The sequence below is a fragment of the Scardinius erythrophthalmus genome (genome assembly GCF_964197995.2).
Source record: "Scardinius erythrophthalmus genome assembly, chromosome: 1".
In the NCBI taxonomy this organism is placed as follows: Eukaryota; Metazoa; Chordata; class Actinopteri; order Cypriniformes; family Leuciscidae; genus Scardinius; species Scardinius erythrophthalmus.
In genome coordinates, this window is record NC_138221.1 from 67536495 (window position 1) to 67556035 (window position 19541).

Genomic DNA, 19541 nt, shown 5'->3' on the forward strand with positions numbered 1-19541 from the left:
CGTGAGTAAGTGCAGAGGTGCTGTGTGTGTGAACATGACGGTTACTGTAGATCTAGACTTAATGTGCGCATGCATTTACTCATCTCACTTGCTCAAAAAACAGAGTCACTATTCCTCAAAATGAATAAAAACAGTGAAATGCTAACTCAGAATATTACACAAACCTGAAGTATATTTGTGTTAAATAACACAAATATACTTTATGTATTTAATCTCACTTTATTAACCAATGTCTTTGCTGCTGACCTGGAATGATCTAATGACTTAAGTTAAATATCACATTAGTGTTTGATTTTTTTTTTATTAAGAGCATTGTACTTCTCCTGCGTCCTGTTCTTCTGTGGTTCAGAATGGCAGCACATCTGAAAGGTTTGTTTGAGCGGCGCCCTCTACTGTACAGGAGTGAATTTGCATTTCCCTCAGCCTGAGTCTTATTCATTTCACTTTAGGTGTGAAAGGGCCTTTACATTTGCCCAAAATATAACTTTTTTTTGTTATTAAAAACCCAGCTGGCCCAGCCCAGGTGAGAAAAAGTAACGCAAATGTAATGCAACACATTACTTTCCATAAAAAGTAACACAATTAGTTACTTTTTTTAGGGAGTAATGCAATATTGTAATGCGTTACTTTTAAGAGTACGTTTACACGACAACGATATGAAAATGCTTAAAACGTTTTACGCTTGAAAAACCATTGTCAAAATGATCCCCATTCACACAGATTCGTGAAAACGACTAAAAACGCTGTATTCTGCTGCCAGGCCAGTAGATGGCGACACTTTAGACTGAACACGTAATACGCATGTGCATGACGTCATCGTCTTCAGATATTTGTTTTTTGCTGTTTACACGGAGACCATTTTCAACTAAAAACGTACAACTTTTTATGCGTTTTGGCCGTTCGTTTACACGACAACGGCGTTTTGGGGCCTGAAAACGCAAACTTTTGAAAACGGGTTTCAAAGTGCAATTTTTTGAAAACAGTCTTCATGTAAACTACAAAAACGTGAATCTCTGAAGACGATGACGGCATACACATGCGTATTACGTGTTCAGTCCACAGTGTTTCATCGCCATCTACTGGCCTGGCAGCAGAATACAGCGTTTTTAGCCGTTTTCGCGGATCCGTGGAAACGGGGATTGTTTTGACAATGGTGTTGTCCGTACGAGGAAAAACGTCTCCGTTTAAAGCGTATCGTTGTCGTGTAAACGTACCCTACAAGTAACGTCCCCCAACACTGGTGTTAGTGAAGACCATGAGATAGTGGCACTTGATTTAAGACAGGCTAACTCTCTTCAGACATCGACAAACTGACGGAGAAGTCCCAGGTTTCAGAAGACGGCACTATGATAGCAGTGCCACCGGCCGAATACCCACAAACCCCTGAACACAGCGCTGCGGCGGGAGCCAGCGACACCGAGTCCATCTCCGGACGAGACACTGAGGTCAGAGGAGCCGACGCACCGTCACGCTCACTACTCGCTCTTCAAACGCAGGTGATAACAGTGATTCTCTTGCTAGGATGTCTTCTACACCGAGGCAGAGATGGCGAGGAGACGTCTGTCCAGCTCTTCATCATCCGTCAGCCACTGGAATCCCAAACCCGACTGGGTGAGAAAACCTTCATCAACACTGCCTTTAGGATTAGTCAAGTCAAGTCACCTTTATTTATATAGCGCAGATTGTTTCAAAAACCCTATAAAACGCCTAAAAAAAAAGGCATACCCAAAAAAAATTGCATGCTGTTCTTGAAATGTGCAAGTACAATGTGTAACATGCTTCATGAGCAGTTTGTTTAATAAGGTTCTGCGGCACATTTGCCATATCATCAGTTTTTCTGTTTCTTTTGGTTAGCATTTAATCTCTCCTTCCTCATATAAAGAATTGATGATTTTATCTTTTTTTGTCTGTCTGTTTGTTTCAGCAACCCACATTTCATCACCCTGAAAAATATGAAACCACCATGTCATTTATTTGAAGTGAATGTTTATATTGGTGCAATCAAAACTCATGGTTTTATATTGGCTTAAACTTGTTTTGTTCAGTTTGTCTAAAAGCACATAACACTCCCCATAGACAAAAAAAAATCCAAAAAATATTTAGTATTTTCGTTTGACGTCAGATGTGCAGAACACACACTGACTGCAGGAATTATTGTCAGTTTTATTTTATTTTTTATTTTACTTTTACATATAACAGAACATGTTTTAATAAGACATGAAAGAACACAAGAAGTGAATGTTTATATTGGTGCAATCAAAACTCTTGGTTTTATATTGGCTTAAACTTGTTTGGTTCAGTTTGTCTAAAAGCACATAACACTCCCCATAGACAAAAAATCAAAAGAAAAATTAAGTATTTAGTATTTTCGTTTGACATAAGTGTTGATGTGCAGAGCACACACTGGCTAGCTTTACTTTTTTTATATATATATATATATATATATACATATTATGCATGTTTTAATAAGACATCGCAATAAGCATTAAGCTGTTTGTTTTTACATTTTTTTGTCATTTATAGTCAAAATATCATAGCTTATGTTTGCTTTAGTCCCCGCCCCTAAAACCTCGACATCCACATCTCAACATCCAATAAGCAACAGGTGCACAGTCACCGCCTCAGATTTTTACTTTGTCGAAAACCTGTTGCACTCGGATGTACATTTTTTGATTTGATTTGATTGAAGTTTATTTCGAGCAAAAAAAAAAAAAAAAAAATATATATATATATATATATATATGTATGTATGTATGTATGTATGTATGTATGTATTAAGTAACACAATATAAAAAAAACATAGCACAGTTTATCTCCCATATACATACACACATATACACATATATACATATACACATACATAAACACATATACATTACAAATAATAACTATACACATACACATATACATACACACATATGCATATACACATTTGTACCTGTACACACACATTACAATTTTGATACACATATCCACATACATTATTTAGACTAACAATAGTTGCTCAAAAGGGAGTGGAAAGAAGTATAACTTATTTGCTCCCACCCTTAATTCCTTCCCATATATTACCCCATACAGCCGCTGCCATTAACAGTTAAATTAATAATATAATTTGTTTGTTTTGATCATATTTATTTGATATTATAGTTTCTTACAGTTACATTATGCCGTCTCAATAATCACAATAATGCTATGTGATAATCCTCATTATCACACTCAAATATGTCCTGATATTTATAAAATTATGAAACATAACCATATCCTAGCATATTGTTTAATCACAGTTTTACAATAACAACAGTAATATCAATAATATAATAATCATTATCATTATTTACTCAGCTATGTGTACATATCCCGCTCTATTGTAATTATGTCACCATGTACAATATCAAGATAAATAATAAGAACCGTTTATAGTAATTATAGTAATTATAAATAATAAGAACCGTTAACAGTAGAGCGTTGGCGCTTGCAACGTCAAGCTCATGAGTTCGATCCCCAGGGGAAAGGAAGAACTGATAAGAATGTAAATGTGTACGCTTACGTTTTAACCATTTTAACTTGATTTGCACTCACATCAGGTGCTGTCCTGGAAGAGCAAACTCCCACTGCAGACCATCATGCGCTTGCTGCAAGTGCTGGTGCCCCAGGTGGAGAAGATCTGCATCGACAAGTAAGAGGAGAGCCAGTCCCTGATCGCTGCATGTGGTGTGATGTGAGATATGACGCCGTGTTTCTTGCATCAGGGGTCTGACCGATGAGTCGGAGATCCTGAAGTTTCTTCAGCATGGCACTCTAGTGGGTCTGCTTCCCGTTCCCCATCCCATTCTCATCCGGAAATACCAGGCCAACGCGGGAACCGCCATGTGGTTTCGCACGTACATGTGGGGAGTCATTTACTTGCGGTTAGTATGACACTACAGTCTGTGGTCGGTTTTCTGGGCATGAAAACCTACGATCCGCCGTATTCCTGACGAGCTCACTGTGCTTCAGTTATGGGTGGGGGGGACTTTCGTTAAAAAGACTGAAACGAATCATTTCAAATCATAAGGTTGCCCTACAAATAACGCTGATCCGTCAGTGTGACTCAATGAGCTGTCAGTTATCCTTCATGTTTTACTTTCAGACATCATGAGAATAACGTAACACTGATTGTCTTATTAACACGACAAGAATATCTACTATGGCAAGAGCTCCTCACGATTATTTTCTTTTTTCCCTTTGCATTCTGCTTTAATAGTTTGAAAAAGGACAACATGTACTGCACATTTGTGGTGTGTTCTCCCGATTTAATATACAATAATATCCCATTGATAATTCACAGGAGGATTTTTATCCTCAAATCCTCACGTCTCTTTCCTATGAAAGCTTGTTTCCGCCACAAAAAAAAAAAAAAGATAATTGCGACCTTTCAGAATTGCGAGATATAAAGTCACAATTGCGTGTTATTAAGTCAGAATTGCGAGATATAAAGTCAGAATTGTGAGATATAAAGTCAGAATTCTGAGATATAAAGTCAGAATTGTGAGATATAAAGTCACAATTGCGTGTTAAGTCAGAATTGCGAGATATAAAGTCACAATTGCGTGTTATAAAGTCAGAATTGCGAGATATAAAGTCACAATTGCGTGTTATAAAGTCAGAATTCTGAGATATAAAGTCACAATTGCGTGTTATAAAGTCAGAATTGCGAGATATAAAGTCACAATTGCGTGTTTTAAAGTCAGAATTGCGAGATATAAAGTCAGAATTGCGAGATATAAAGTCGGAATTGCGAGATATAAAGTCAGAATTGCGAGATATAAAGTCAGAATTGCGAGATATAAAGTCAGAATTGCGAGATATAAAGTTGGAATTGCGAGATATAAAGTCGGAATTGCGAGATATAAAGTCGGAATTGCGAGATATAAAGTCAGAATTGCGAGATATAAAGTCAGAATTTCGAGATATAAAGTCGGAATTGCGAGATATAAAGTTAGAATTGCGAGATATAAGGTCAGAATTGCGAGATAAAAAGTCAGAATTGCGAGATATAAAGTCAGAATTGCGAGATAAAAAGTCAGAATTGCGAGATATAAAGTCAGAATTGCGAGATAAAAAGTCAGAATTGCGAGATATAAAGTCAAAATTGCGTGTTATAAAGTCAGAATTCTGAGATATAAAGTCACAATTGCGTGTTATAAAGTCAGAATTGCGAGATATAAAGTCACAATTGCGTGTTTTAAAGTCAGAATTGCGAGATATAAAGTCAGAATTGCGAGATATAAAGTCAGAATTGCGAGATATAAAGTCGGAATTGCGAGATATAAAGTCAGAATTGCGAGATATAAAGTCAGAATTGCGAGATATAAAGTCAGAATTGCGAGATATAAAGTTGGAATTGCGAGATATAAAGTCGGAATTGCGAGATATAAAGTCGGAATTGCGAGATATAAAGTCAGAATTGCGAGATATAAAGTCAGAATTTCGAGATATAAAGTCGGAATTGCGAGATATAAAGTTAGAATTGCGAGATATAAGGTCAGAATTGCGAGATAAAAAGTCAGAATTGCGAGATATAAAGTCAGAATTGCGAGATAAAAAGTCAGAATTGCGAGATATAAAGTCACAATTGCGTGTTATAAAGTCAGAATTGCGAGATATAAAGTCACAATTGCGTGTTTTAAAGTCAGAATTGCGAGATATAAAGTCAGAATTGCGAGATATAAAGTCAGAATTGCGAGATATAAAGTCGGAATTGCGAGATATAAAGTCGGAATTGCGAGATATAAAGTCGGAATTGCGAGATATAAAGTCAGAATTGCGAGATATAAAGTCGCAATTGCGAGATATAAAGTCAGAATTGCGAGATCAAAAGTCAGAATTGCGAGATAAAAAGTCAGAATTGCGAGATAAAAAGTCAGAATTGCGAGATATAAAGTCAGAATTGCGAGATAAAAAGTCAGAATTGCGAGATATAAAGTCACAATTGCGTGTTATAAAGTCAGAATTCTGAGATATAAAGTCACAATTGCGTGTTATAAAGTCAGAATTGCGAGATATAAAGTCACAATTGCGTGTTTTAAAGTCAGAATTGCGAGATATAAAGTCAGAATTGCGAGATATAAAGTCAGAATTGCGAGATATAAAGTCAGAATTGCGAGATATAAAGTCAGAATTGCGAGATATAAAGTCAGAATTGCGAGATATAAAGTCAGAATTGCGAGATATAAAGTCAGAATTGCGAGATATAAAGTCGGAATTGCGAGATATAAAGTCAGAATTGCGAGATATAAAGTCGGAATTGCGAGATATAAAGTCGGAATTGCGAGATATAAAGTCAGAATTGCGAGATATAAAGTCAGAATTGTGAGATATAAAGTCAGAATTGCGAGATAAAAAGTCAGAATTGCGAGATATAAAGTCGCAATTGTGAGAAAAAAATGAAAATAATCTTTTTTTATATTTTGTGGCGGAAACAAGCTTCCATACTTTCCAGGTTTGTTTTCACGTGTAATTAATTATCTGTCAAAATGACGGATAATCACTTTGAAATAGTGTCACGTGATGCTGAAGTCAATGAACATTTTAGATTACGGCAACGTATGTTACAACGTTATATAATACTGATATATTTTACTACAGTGATATTTAACCCGTCCGCTATGTCTGTGGAAAGAATCACATTTTTGGGGTTATTCACGGTCTGTTGAAAGTTCCTTGTTGATGCTTTTACACTTTTAAATGTACTTTTAATGTTCGATGGGTGAGTAGAATAATGTCATCTCAATGTACTCAGTTTTTAAAAAGAAATGAACTTTTTCACTCACCGGCTAAATTTTTAAGTCGCCGGCCACTCAGAACTCCAACTAGCCGAAAAACAAGGAATAAACCAGATTAACTACATCACAGCTTATAATATATATATATTAGAAAATTTTGATTCCTGACATTCATTTCTTATTCAAACAAAATCCTGTCATCCTCCCTTCCTCGTTCATCCTCCTCTTTTTCACCATAAATGTGTTTCAACACAGTACGACAAATGTAGGATGTTGGAAAATAACAATGTCTTTACTGTTCACCAAATGCTCTTTAATCTTCTCTATTGCTTCAGTACAAATAAACAAGCGTGCCGTTATTTGTTGTGTAGAGACGTGTGTGTTCAAGTAAGCCAGATATGAGCAGATTCTGAGCATATATCATGAGGACTCACGAGTATTTGCTCTACAAAATACTCAGATTTGGCTTACACGAACTTCCCCAGCAAAGTGAGTAAACATAATAAGTAACACTGCAAATTGGCTCGTGATGTGACCGCGTTACCCGCCACAGTTGATCTTTACCTGTTTTAGCGAGTTAGCGGGTGTTAATCCGCGGGTGTTAAACAGGAAAATGATTCAGAGATGTTCATTTCGGCTCTACAAGAAAACAGTGTCATTGTTCAGCTGAAGTTACTCAGTGTTGATTCAGTTGTGTTGTAAAGATCAATTATTAAATGAGTTCATTTCATCTATAAAGCAGTTCTGCAGAAAACCGTGAAGTCATCGTCAGCTCAGCTCAGTTCTCATGTAACAGCGTCACTTCAGTCAGATCAATGATACTGTTGAATATTTAGCAAGCCAGAGGCGACAGTGGCGAGATCATAAAATCTAGAATAATATACAATGAATGCACATTTATATGAAGTAATATACAAATATCAGAGCTTGTTTCACCCCTAACATGTCCAATACAGTCCCGACAGGTTAAATCAAATCCCGATCTACATTATTTCAAACAGAATATTCTGTTATTAAATAATATGTTAGATTTAAAGAGACTAGCACAATGTGCCTTACAATTGTTTTTTGCCCGACTCTTAGCATAAAATTGTATTTGACACAGTTTTGGTTCGGTCAGGTCACACTTCACCTCGAAATAATGCTCGCTCTCTCTCTCTCTCTCTTTTCTCTCTCTCTCTCTCTCTCTCTCTCTCTCTCTCTCTCTCTCTCTCTCTCTCTCTCTCTCTCTCTCTCTCTCTCTCTCTCTCTCTCTCTCTCTATCTATCTATTTATCTATCTATATATATATATTATTAAATTTAATTTGTAATTTTATTTTTATTTTATTTAAAAATATATAGAATTTTTATTTAATTTTATTTCTTTTTTTTAATACTTTTTTATTAAATTTAATTTGTATTTTATTTGCAATTTTATTTTTTATTTTATTTAAAAAATATAAAAAAATGTATTTCATTTAATTGAATAAAAAATATATATAATTATTATTATTTTTTTTTTTTAATTGTATTATTTTTTACATTTTATTATTTTTTATTTTATTTTTTATTTAATTTATTTTATTAAACCCACATTTTTATGTATTTTTTTATTTAAATAATTTTTATTTAGTTAAAAAAATATTTTTATTTAATTTTATTATTTTTTTATTTTATTTTTTATTTAATTGTATTATTTTTTTATTTATTTTTTTATTTAATTTATTTTATTAAAAACAAATTTTTATGTAATTTAAAATATATATATATATATATATATATATATATATATATATATATATATATATATTATTATTATTTTTTTATTTTTTTTATTGTATTATTTTATTAGAGGGCACATTTCTCTCTGTTGATCTCTGCAGTAAGAAGCAGTGCTGGATATGTGTGTGACTGTAATACTCTGGAGAGTTTAACACGGTTTCTCCTCTCGCTCCAGTAACGTGGATCCTCCGATCTGGTACGACACCGACGTGCGTCTCTTCGAGATCCAGAGGATGTAGAGATGATCCGTGACACTGAGACCTCACCTGGCCTTGTCCTTTCGCTTCAACCCGTTCCCGTTCCCCAGAGAACTGTGAGACGCCACTAAAGCCGCCAGTCGAGCCGCCAGCGCTGGCTGGGGTTCAGATGATAACACGTCTATATATAAACCATCGCTCCATAGTACAAGCATACTGTGTTCAGCAGCCCAGACATGTGAAACTCTCTCTCACTGTGCTTTTTATAGGAATAAAGTGCTTATTATAAGAAAGAATGCTATTTATAGTATCGAAAAAAAAAACTTGTGAATAATTTCTAGGAGGCTTTTAGAAGTTATCAAGCATTGACAAAGACCTTTGGATTGTATTAATATCGCCACAAGAGGGTGATATTGCTGAATCCTCCTTTTTTGTTACTTGTTGGAACATGCATATGTATTACATTACTCCAAATCGTCACTATTAGTCAAGTTTGGGATGAAGAATAACTGGAAGAAAAATAAAATCAAGAGCTGGTTTAGATGAATTCCAGCAGGATTCACACACACTACCAGTCTAATGTTTTGGATCGGGACGATTTTTAATGTTTTTAAAAGAAGTCGCTTCTGCTCACCAAGGCTGCATTTATTTGATTTGATATATTTGATATATATATATATATATATTATTATTATTATTATTACAATTTAAAATAACTGTTTTCTATGTGAATATATAGTAAAGTGTAATTTATGCATCATTACTCCAGTCTTCAGTGTCACATGATCCTTTAGAAATCATTCTAATAACAGTTATTTACATTTTTATTTCATGATTATTTGATGAATAGAAAGTTTCAAAGAACAGCATTTATCTGAAATAGAAAGATATTGTCACATTAAACACTAATGTTTAAAAGTTTGGGTTCAGTAAGAATTTCTATTTTATTTTTTGGGGGAAAGAAATAAAATAAATTAATACTTTTATTCATCAAGGATGAGTTAAACTGATCAAAAGTGACAGTAAAGACATTTATAATGTTACAAAAGCTTCTATTTCAGATAAATGCTGTTCTTTTGAACTTTCTATTCATCAAAGAATCCTGAAAAACAATTGTACACAACTGTTTTCAACCGATATTAATCATTGATGTTTCTTGAGCATAACTTTCCTATTTTAATATATTTTAAAATGTAATTTCAAATTGTTATAATATTTAACAATATTAGTTTTTTGATCAAATAAATGCAGCCTTGGTGAGCAGAAGAGACTTCTTTTAAAAACATTAAAAATATTAACCGATCCAAAACTTTTGACTCATGCAAATGTACAAAAAGTTCCCAAAGTATTACAAAGCAGTTGCTTGATGGTAATATCAATATCTCTATTTTTGTCTGCATATCAGTTTTGCTATTGAGATCGTGTAAATATCGCTTGATGTTTGAAGTGGAACTGGCTACAGATATGAAAAATATGATAAACAATCAAATAGAAAGATTAGCTTGTGGTTTTTGAATTTCTGCATATGTTCATCATGTTGTTTAAAGTGCCGATAACTGTAACCCGAATGTTGCTCTTGATTTGTGCCAGTATTTATAAGAGAGCTTGTGGAGCAGATCAAGACATGTGTTTTAATGTTTGTGTATTTGTGCAAAATTTGTCCCAATATATTGAGAGGATATAGAGTTCAAAAGAAAAACACGCTTCTCACTGTGTCACGTTTTTGACTTCATTTTATTCATTATGAAGGAGAGCATCTGTAAAACAGGGAGTACAGCAATATGTGTGATCTGGGTACATGACCAGAATAAACACAAACTGGAGTAGAGAGGGCAAGATCTCCGGGATTAACTCCCGAGGATTTCACTGCAGTCACCTGTAACCGGGGCCATGTCTCAGAACATATTTATTCACAATATATTAAAAAGGCTTTCAGTTGAACATAGTATAAGATGTCCACACACTCACACAAACACACTATCCAATAAAAATGTACAAAATTTCACTTTCAACTAAACAAAAATATACTTTAAAAAAATATATATATATATTTTACAATGTGCATAAGCGCGTACAGTTCATAAGTGGTCCGCTGGTTTACGAGGTGAGGCAGACCTCGAACAGACTGGCCACCGAGTGCAACCGGTAGAAGATCCCGAACGGCATCCCGATGTTCACCACGGCCGCCCACGTTTGAAACTCGTAAACGTCCGATCCGACGGTGTTGTCGAACTGAGGTCGGGCTCCGAAGGCAGGCATGATCCACAGCTGCAAAACACAACGTACAGAATTACATTATAAAACTGGTCTGACTGATGTTTTAAAGACACAAAAGACTATTCAGAACGAGCAAAACTCCGAATTTTAATGCAGGCTTGTCAAAATTAAGGCGAATAAGACAAAAATAGAGAGTAGAACCATTGATTTCTCCGCCTCCAGGCCCTAAAATTAGTTATTTTGGTTTTTAGGCTCTGTTTACATCTGGTATTACGATGCGTTCTGGTCGATTGGATTACAAGTAGATGAAGGAGACACATTCCCGTTTACACCTGTGTTTTATTCCGTCTCTTTTGTCCACTTTCAAACACTTCTGTCCTGATTTCTTCGAGGGGAGGGTCGAATTTACATATCGCGTCCAGAGACGACGGAAAAACACACGGAGAGCATCAGCTTTAGTTTCTGCTCTGACAGACACAAGACCAGCCGAACGCTGTGAGTGTGTGTTAGAAATCAGGAATGATGAGAGAACATTGTGTTTGGTATGATTTCATCTTCAAAACAAACTTAGGTCTTCAGTGGTCAAAGTTTAAACCCCGTCTGGCTAGAGCTCTTCCCATAATGTTCACGCGTGTGGTCAGTAGACGGAGAGAGGACGGTCTTTTGTGGCTGTTCAAACATATTTGACCCATGAGCGTTTACACTATGAAAGCAATCCGGTCGAATGTGTTTTCAACTCCTTCTGGAAGTGTTGAAAAGTGGACAAGCTTTTAAAAATGCTTTAAACTCCGTTTAGGCCTACACCTTTATTTTTGGGTCGTCCACTTGTGATCCGATCAACCAAAACGCATCTTAATACCAGATGTAAATGGCCTAATTTTAAGCTTTGTGTAAGAAATAAATAATGTAATAGGAAATCTTTTCGTATTCGTCATTCGGTGGCTCTGAATGGTCAAAACGCTCAACTCAAAAATGATCAAGGGTCAGATACTTAAAATGACAGTCTGTGAGGTCAACTAAACGCTATTGGCTGTTTGAAAAGGGGGCGGAGCCATTCAATATGTCCCGCCTCAGCTTCCTATTTCAGTGGAAGTTACGTCAACGCATTAAACAAAGCTGCGCGTTTCAGTGGGACTTTAAAGAAAAAACATGTGTAACCCCCCCCCCCCCATCTCAATAAAAAGCATCAAGGGTCAGATACTCACAATGAAGTTGCACAACAACAGGAATGCGCAGATCTCCTTAATGACCCTCCTCTTCCAGGAGAGGCGACCCTGAAGGATCCCCAGCGGGATGGGGAACGTGTGAGACGGGACGATCGAGCTGCTCCTCCTCTCCGGGTCTCTCTCTCTCACGGCCATGACGTTGGCGAACACGGTGCTCGTCTCCGCCTCCGTCTCGATGAACGGCTCCCGGTGGAGGCCCTTGATGAGGAAAGCGTTCTGCAGACACAACTGGATCACGGTCAGGACAGCGCAGGCCAGGTTGAGCCCGTTCGTGTTCCCCATGACCCCTGACGCCAGCACCGCGACGATAATGAAGTAACAAATGAGGAACTGTCCTAGAGAGGCTCCCACGAGAAGCCCGACATCCAGACTCCTCGTTGGGTTCTTCCCCGACACTTGCTCCCTCTTATCCATGCGGAAAATCACACAGCCGATTAGACATGTGATGGACATGAGAATGATTGCGACTATGTTCATGATGTAATGCATTGTTAACGCTCTCTCAGTCTTTTTCGGGTCTTCTTTGGCCACCTCCACCTCGTAGACCACGAAAGTCGCCAGACCCGCCACTAGGACGATCAGACCCGCCACCGGCCCGACGAGGACGTCCCACGGGCTGAAGCGCAGCTTGTGACTGTGGTGCTCGTCCATCTGCCGGCCCACGTTCTTCCACATGACGTAGGCCAAGGCGGAGGCGAAGAGGCTGTACTCGATGTTGAAGGGGTACAGGTAGTAAAAGGCCTTCTCGAAAATGTCACACAAGTTATGGCTACACTTGCATTCGCTGTCTTCAGTACGACCTGAAAGAAAGACAACAGAGAACGTCAAAGAGATGCTCTACATATAGCCAAAGTAAGCATATCAATCAGACAGTCGGCCCACATCCGGTACTTCATGCGTATACCGGACGTGGGCCGGATCAGGGGTCTCATTTACAAAGCTGTGCGTAGGATCCTTACTAAAAGTGTACTTGCACCCAAAAGCCAAAAATTAAGCATATCAATCAGACAGTCGGTCCAGATCCGGCCCACATTGGATTCAACGCGTAACCGGATGTGGGCCGGATCTGGGCCGACACTATGTTGCTGTCTGGGCAAGGAATGAGGTTTGATTGAGAATTGCAACTTTGCTTATGACAAACTGAAATGATCGTAATTTAACGCTTAAAAAAAAGTTAAAGTTTCCGTACTATATATACGGTGAATAACTGCAATAGATCTAACTGTACATTTTACAGTACAATAACATAAAATTTACAGTTTTTGGACATGAAAAAGAACAAATCATTGTATAATTTACCGTAAATTGTAAATTGACATTCCCACAACTTCACGTTTGATGTATTTTTCGTTGAAATAACTGTTTCTTCATAGTTTTTCTAATCAGTTATGTACATTAGGGTTTTATGTCACATGTAATGTTGTTAAATTAATGTTTTCCTCCATGATGGTGTTTAGTGTTTGTGTGAATGACACTGTGCAACTTCTGTATATTAATATTAACTTTCTCAGCTTGAGATGAGCTTTGATTGATCATGTGACTCTCATCTCCGCTGTGATTGGTGGTTGTCAGTGTATTACAATGATACAAAACAGATATTAGCACTTCAATATGTCGGTAAATTAACATTATATCAGATAATGAAACACGTTTTTGTACTGTAAATTTAAGTCAAGTCTACCGTATTTTTTACAGTAAATTTCTGGTAGCCGTTTGTTTTGTTTTTTTACCGTAAATTTAACAGAATTTGTTTTACAGTGTACTTTGCATGTATAATCACGCAAGTCTCAAAAGTGTGCACGTCAAGCACCTTGTATGGTGCCGTTGAAGCTGTGGCCGCTGTTTGAGGAACCGTTGTACGAAGGGTCCATTGGAGCCACTGTTTGATGGAGCGACTCTTCAGTCACAGCCATCATCCACACCATGAGGTTCGTGGACAAGGTCAGCATCAGGCCACATCTACAGCAAGAGAGAGAGTAAATATCACTATACAGTAACACTAGACGCATACATGAGTAGGTGTCAAAACCAAACATTTCCTTGCGATAACTTTAAAATGTGTGCTCATTGCTTCACACAACTCTACAGTCAATGGGCTTGAAGTGTCGGTTACAGACAGATCGTTTCCTTCACGGATCTGAAAGGGTGTGATCATTTGCCTACATTTGTCAGACTTTCCCATTAATTTTCTTTTCCTGACAACACCATGAGGTCAAGGTGGCAAAAGACAAGGAAATAAAATGACTAAACCATATAACAACCCAAACATTCTCTTGAAACCACACTGATAAGAAATTAAAGTGAATGCTACGGAAAGAAACTAATGTAATTTCTACATGAAAAAAGTAAGTTCAGGGAAGGATTAAAAAAAAAAACTAAGTAAATCCTATATTTGTACTCAATTCAAGCTTATCATTAAAGCGTAAATATCAACGATATAAAATTAAGTAAAACCAACTCAACTTTTCTAATACAAGTGTTCCCATCATGCACTGGGGCATGAATAATTAATAAGGTTGAAACTCAAAAACGATCTATCGAATGTTATCGTCATTGTGTACCAAGTAGGGTTAGGTCTCTGTTGTCAAGTGCCATGTTACTTCTATTATGTAGATACAGAATGGAGTTTATACAATATCTATTGTATTATTTACTTAGATGTTTCTAAGTATGCATACACTTTAAAAGTGTGGTTTAATTCAGTGTTATATTGTTTGAGTAAAAAAAGTTAATTTTGTTAAATGTACTTAACTTAGTTAAGTAGATGTTACTTAATTCTATATGAGAAATTAAATAAATTAAATATAAGTAATATTTACTTAATTAAATGTCAAATGAATGTTAAGTTCGATGTTTTACGCGATAATAACAGGTTATACAGAGCAGCAGCAGTAACATTTATGTTTATAAATGTGTTAATTATTGTTACGAGGATTTTATCAAGTAGAAAAGTCATTTTGTTTCAAGGACTCACCGTGTGATGATCTGCTGTATCTGTACGCAGTCTTTGGCGTGGACCCAGAGGACGTACGTCTGGAATATAGAGTATATTTAAATCATCTATAAACACAAGAATGAATGACCTAAAAGAGCAGGAGAAGTTCTTCATACCTGGACGATGACAAACAGAGCTTGCACAACAGGGAAGGCGATTTTCACAGGCGAATCGCAGTGCATTCGACCGGCGTAATAAATGATCTTGAAAATATCCATCATTACACTGCACACGCCAAACAGCACCAGTCCAGCTGATGAACACACAAGCACAGTATAAGCACTTGAGAACATACAGACCAATCAAAAATTATTCAGACACCAGATATCATTTTTGATACCAGTGGGTGCAGGACACTATAGTTCATTTATGTAAAATAAAGTAAACTGTGACATATTATACCCCAAACTTCTTCATACAGTGACTACCAGAAACATTTATACAAATCTGGGACCAAAAATGATTCAGACACTTTGACCTGATCATGTTTTGCTGAAGTGTGTTTTCTTTAATTGCTAATGCTCTTTTCACACACAGAATGAACAAAATGAAGCATTGCTTGGTAACTGGTTGATCTAAACTGGTATTATCTAATTGTGTAGTTAAATTTAACAGCTGACAGATATTCAACATAATTCATCTGTGAGACAGTCTAACAGAAGGACGGACAAAACCAGTGAAATATCAACTGATTCTGAGTCATATTTTAGTACCATTTTCTAAACTATAGCGAATAAACTTTAAAAATGTGAGAAATGTTGACGGTGTCTGAATAAATTTTGGTTTGAGTGTAGGTGTGAAAACATCCCAAATGTTCTTTCTGAAATCTTTAATTCAACTGAGTTTGCAGAACCGGATTTGATCGTACGAATGAAGTGTTACTCGTACCTCTCAGCCAAACCGGTCCAGCATGACTGTCTTTGTAGAGAACCGCCCGGTACACCCGAGAAGTGTGGACTTTGTAGTAAACCATCCACACGGTGGTGACGATGACGAGTAAGATGAGGAAAATCAGGAGATGAGAAGAAGAGATCTGGATCTGGTTGAAGACACTTCCGCTCACGATGGCGATTCCCAGGAGGAGGATGTTTAAGGAGATGAACCCAGACAGAAGCCATCCCCAGTTTCGCCCCTTCTCTACTGTTTTTAACTTGCCGTGGGAAAGACCCGAGCCGGTGTGGTGAAGTGCAGTCTCTCCATGGCACTGTAAAAAAACAAAAAAAATCTGTTTTAATTTACGGTAAAAAAAAAAACGTCTGTCAGAAATTTATAGTAAAAAATACGGTAGCAAGATTTGAGGTTTTACAGACTTAAATTTACAGGAAAAAAAAGTTATTTCATTATGCGATATAAATTTGTGGAGATTCTGGGAATGTCAATTTACGTTTTTATTACTGTAAATTATGCAATGACTTTCCATTTCACCTCCAAAAAACTGTAAATTTAACGATATTTCACTGTAAAAAATTACATTAAACGTACTGTTTGAGCTATCACAGTCATTCACCGTATATAGGCTATATAACACGGAAACTTTCTGTTAACCAATTAATAGTTTTTCACCATAAGCATTTTTACTGTAAAAAAACACGATCATTGGTACTAACTTGGATGGTGGATATCTGGTTCTCGATGGCTTCAAGGTCTTCCTTGGTCGTCATGTTGATTGAGTTAGAAGAGCTGTCCACAAGAAAACACAAGTGAAGTTGCAATTGAGTCCAAGTTGCAAAGATTCTTCTGGATGTATAGAGTATGAAGTGTGTGAAGACCAGCTGTCAAGCCAAAGAGTTAGAAGACATCTAGCTTCCTCGAGCTGTTTAAATACTTGAACCCTCATCTAACCAATCACCTCCCCTTTCTTCCGCTTACGTCTAGTCCTGCGTCGGCCCTTCATCTGAAGGAGACCTGCATCCTCAAATCTGACCTGACAATATTGGAAATCTAAAAGATTTACCTTTGCTTGCACTGGACCAGAGCCAGCCAGTGGCCCTCAGCTATTGTGATAACAGTGTTTAACAAGAGCACTACCTGTACCACCTCCTCTCTCTCAGTGTGTGTGTGTGTTTGGTGACGGAGGAAACAAGAAGTTCTGATCAGACACCCTCAGCTCTTGAGTCATCAACAAATATTACGCTTTTATTTACCTCAGACATATCTGTTTTCAAAATATTAAGCCTTTATTTACTCTGCTTTTCCGGATCAGTGCGATATTGAGCCTCACCCAATTTCATTGTAAATTTGTGAGTACAGTTATACAATTTGAGATGAATTGGTGCCATTGTTTCTTTTGTGATCTATGAGTGCCTTGCATTAATGGCGATTATTAATGCTAACACCACGCACCAATACTTAAAGCAGCATTATTATTCATGCTTAGGTGGTTGGTATTTATATATTCACATTAAATCATTTCACAGGCTCTTTTATTCAAAGCGACTTGCAACGATATTAGCAAGATCTGCAACACTGCATTTCAAGAGTAAACATGATACACACTGTAATAAGCGAGCAATAAGTTATGACAACATATGTTTTTACGGTAAGGTTATGTTTTTACGGTAAGGTTACAATAAGGTTAATTAGTTAACGAACTAGGAATGAACAATACTTCGACAAGCATTTATTAATCTTAGTTAATATTAATTTCAACATTTACTAATACATTATTAAAATCAAAGGTTGTATTTGTTAGTATTAGTTAATGCACTGTAAACTAACATGAACAAACAATTATGAACAACTAACAATATCAAAGATTAATAAATACTGTAACAAATGTATTATTCCTTGTTAGTTCATGTTAGTTAATACATTAATGTTAACAAATTAACCTTATTGTAAAGTGTTTTAACTCATAATTTTTTAAAGTTATACAAGATTCAACTCAATTTATTTAAGTCAGATTAATGTAATTTAAGTTGAAATGACTTAAACATCCAATTTGATTGTACTTAAAGAAAATTAAGGCGGCAGCTTTTTTTACAGTGCAAAAGCTAAAGACTACACTGTAAAAAAAAAAAAGAAAAAAAGTTACTACCTTCAATTTTTAAGTACAATCATTTTGGATGTTTAAGTCATTTCAACCTAAATTATGTTAAACTGACTTTAAAAATGAGTTGAATCTTGTATAACTTCTAAAAAGTTGAAAATTGCTTAACTTTAATAAGCTTTAAAGCGATGTAAAAAACATGTTGTCATAACTTATCGACCATAACAATTTTTACAATGTATTTGGCATATACATTTATTAAATTAGCAAAAAGCACTTACAAGAGAGTAGTTGAACAAAAGTGACACGTTTAGTTAGTGTCCTCCACTTACCACGAGTAGGAACCGCTGGCCTTCTGAGGAGTGTGCCACTTCATGGCACATATATACACTCGCCGACACAGTGATTTACTGTAGTAACGCTGAAGGACCTGTAACCTGTCAGACACAACACACAGTACACAAATAATTAGAAACAAATGAACATCTAGGAGGACAATGTGCAATTAAATAATAAATCTTCAAACATCAGTGGATCTGTGCATGATAATGCCACAGAATATGGGACATCGTGAAATAAAAGCCATGCATATGTAACCCCAATAAATAACATTATGCAATTATTGATTGAGGTGTCAATGCCCCGGTAGGAACTCACATAGGTTATATATGAATAATTCCTTACATTTAAAAGTGTAACAACATTAATGTGAAGAAAATAACGTCTAATTTAATGTGCATCAATATTTCATGTTCAAGCATGAATATTCCGTTAATATTTGGCCACAAAATAAAGATATGAAATCAATATTTGCATAACAAAATATCAAAGCAAGAGCATGAACACACTTTCCATGCTAAACATTTCACACACACACACACACACACACACACACACACACACACACACACACACACACACACACACACACACACACACACACAAAGGTTTGAAATATACAATATTGTATATTTCAAACCTTTTTTTGTGTGTGTGAAATGTTTAGCCTTAAAAGTGTGTTCATTGGGTTTATATATAAATCTAATATTACGTGGTTTGATGCATTATTTGCACTTCTTACATTTTTGGGGGCCACTTATATATGAACTAATAATCTATTAAACAACATAATAGTTTCGCTTAATGCGGCATATGAATATATGTGTGTATGTTTTGAGAGCAGGGCTCTTTTGCAAGAAAGTCTGGTTTCACTTTATTTTGATGGTCCCTTTAACACATTCTGTGGTCTACTAACTCATTAGAGTATTAATAGAGTATTAGGAGACTGGTATGGTAAGTATGTTTATCATGTGTTGTAGATAAACATTAAAGGACACTAGAACACAACAACATGTACTTGCAAAGTTGTTTATAGTCTGTAGAAAGTGTT

The 19541-nt window shown here is 36.1% G+C and overlaps 2 protein-coding genes across 2 annotated transcripts in view; one reads left to right on the forward strand and one right to left on the reverse strand.

The window, feature by feature from the left end:
• Nucleotides 1-9037, forward strand: part of hid1a (HID1 domain containing a) — a 39778-nt gene extending 30741 nt beyond the window's left edge. The window contains exons 15-19 of the mRNA XM_081361040.1: nucleotides 1300-1445; nucleotides 1522-1611; nucleotides 3585-3676; nucleotides 3750-3908; nucleotides 8703-9037. Of these exons, the coding sequence (XP_081217166.1) occupies nucleotides 1300-1445; nucleotides 1522-1611; nucleotides 3585-3676; nucleotides 3750-3908; nucleotides 8703-8766 (551 nt within the window). The 3' untranslated portion in view covers nucleotides 8767-9037. The remainder of the gene's footprint in view (nucleotides 1-1299; nucleotides 1446-1521; nucleotides 1612-3584; nucleotides 3677-3749; nucleotides 3909-8702) is intronic.
• Nucleotides 9038-10821: 1784 nt separating this feature from the next.
• Nucleotides 10822-18527, reverse strand: otop2 (otopetrin 2; the record flags this gene model as incomplete). Its single annotated transcript, XM_081375283.1, has 8 exons — nucleotides 10822-10992; nucleotides 12147-12967; nucleotides 13978-14126; nucleotides 15142-15200; nucleotides 15279-15415; nucleotides 16051-16366; nucleotides 16770-16842; nucleotides 18484-18527. The coding sequence occupies 8 exons, from the start codon at nucleotides 18525-18527 to the stop codon at nucleotides 10822-10824; spliced, it is 1770 nt and encodes a 589-aa protein (XP_081231409.1).
• Between the last annotated feature and the right edge of the window lie 1014 nt (nucleotides 18528-19541).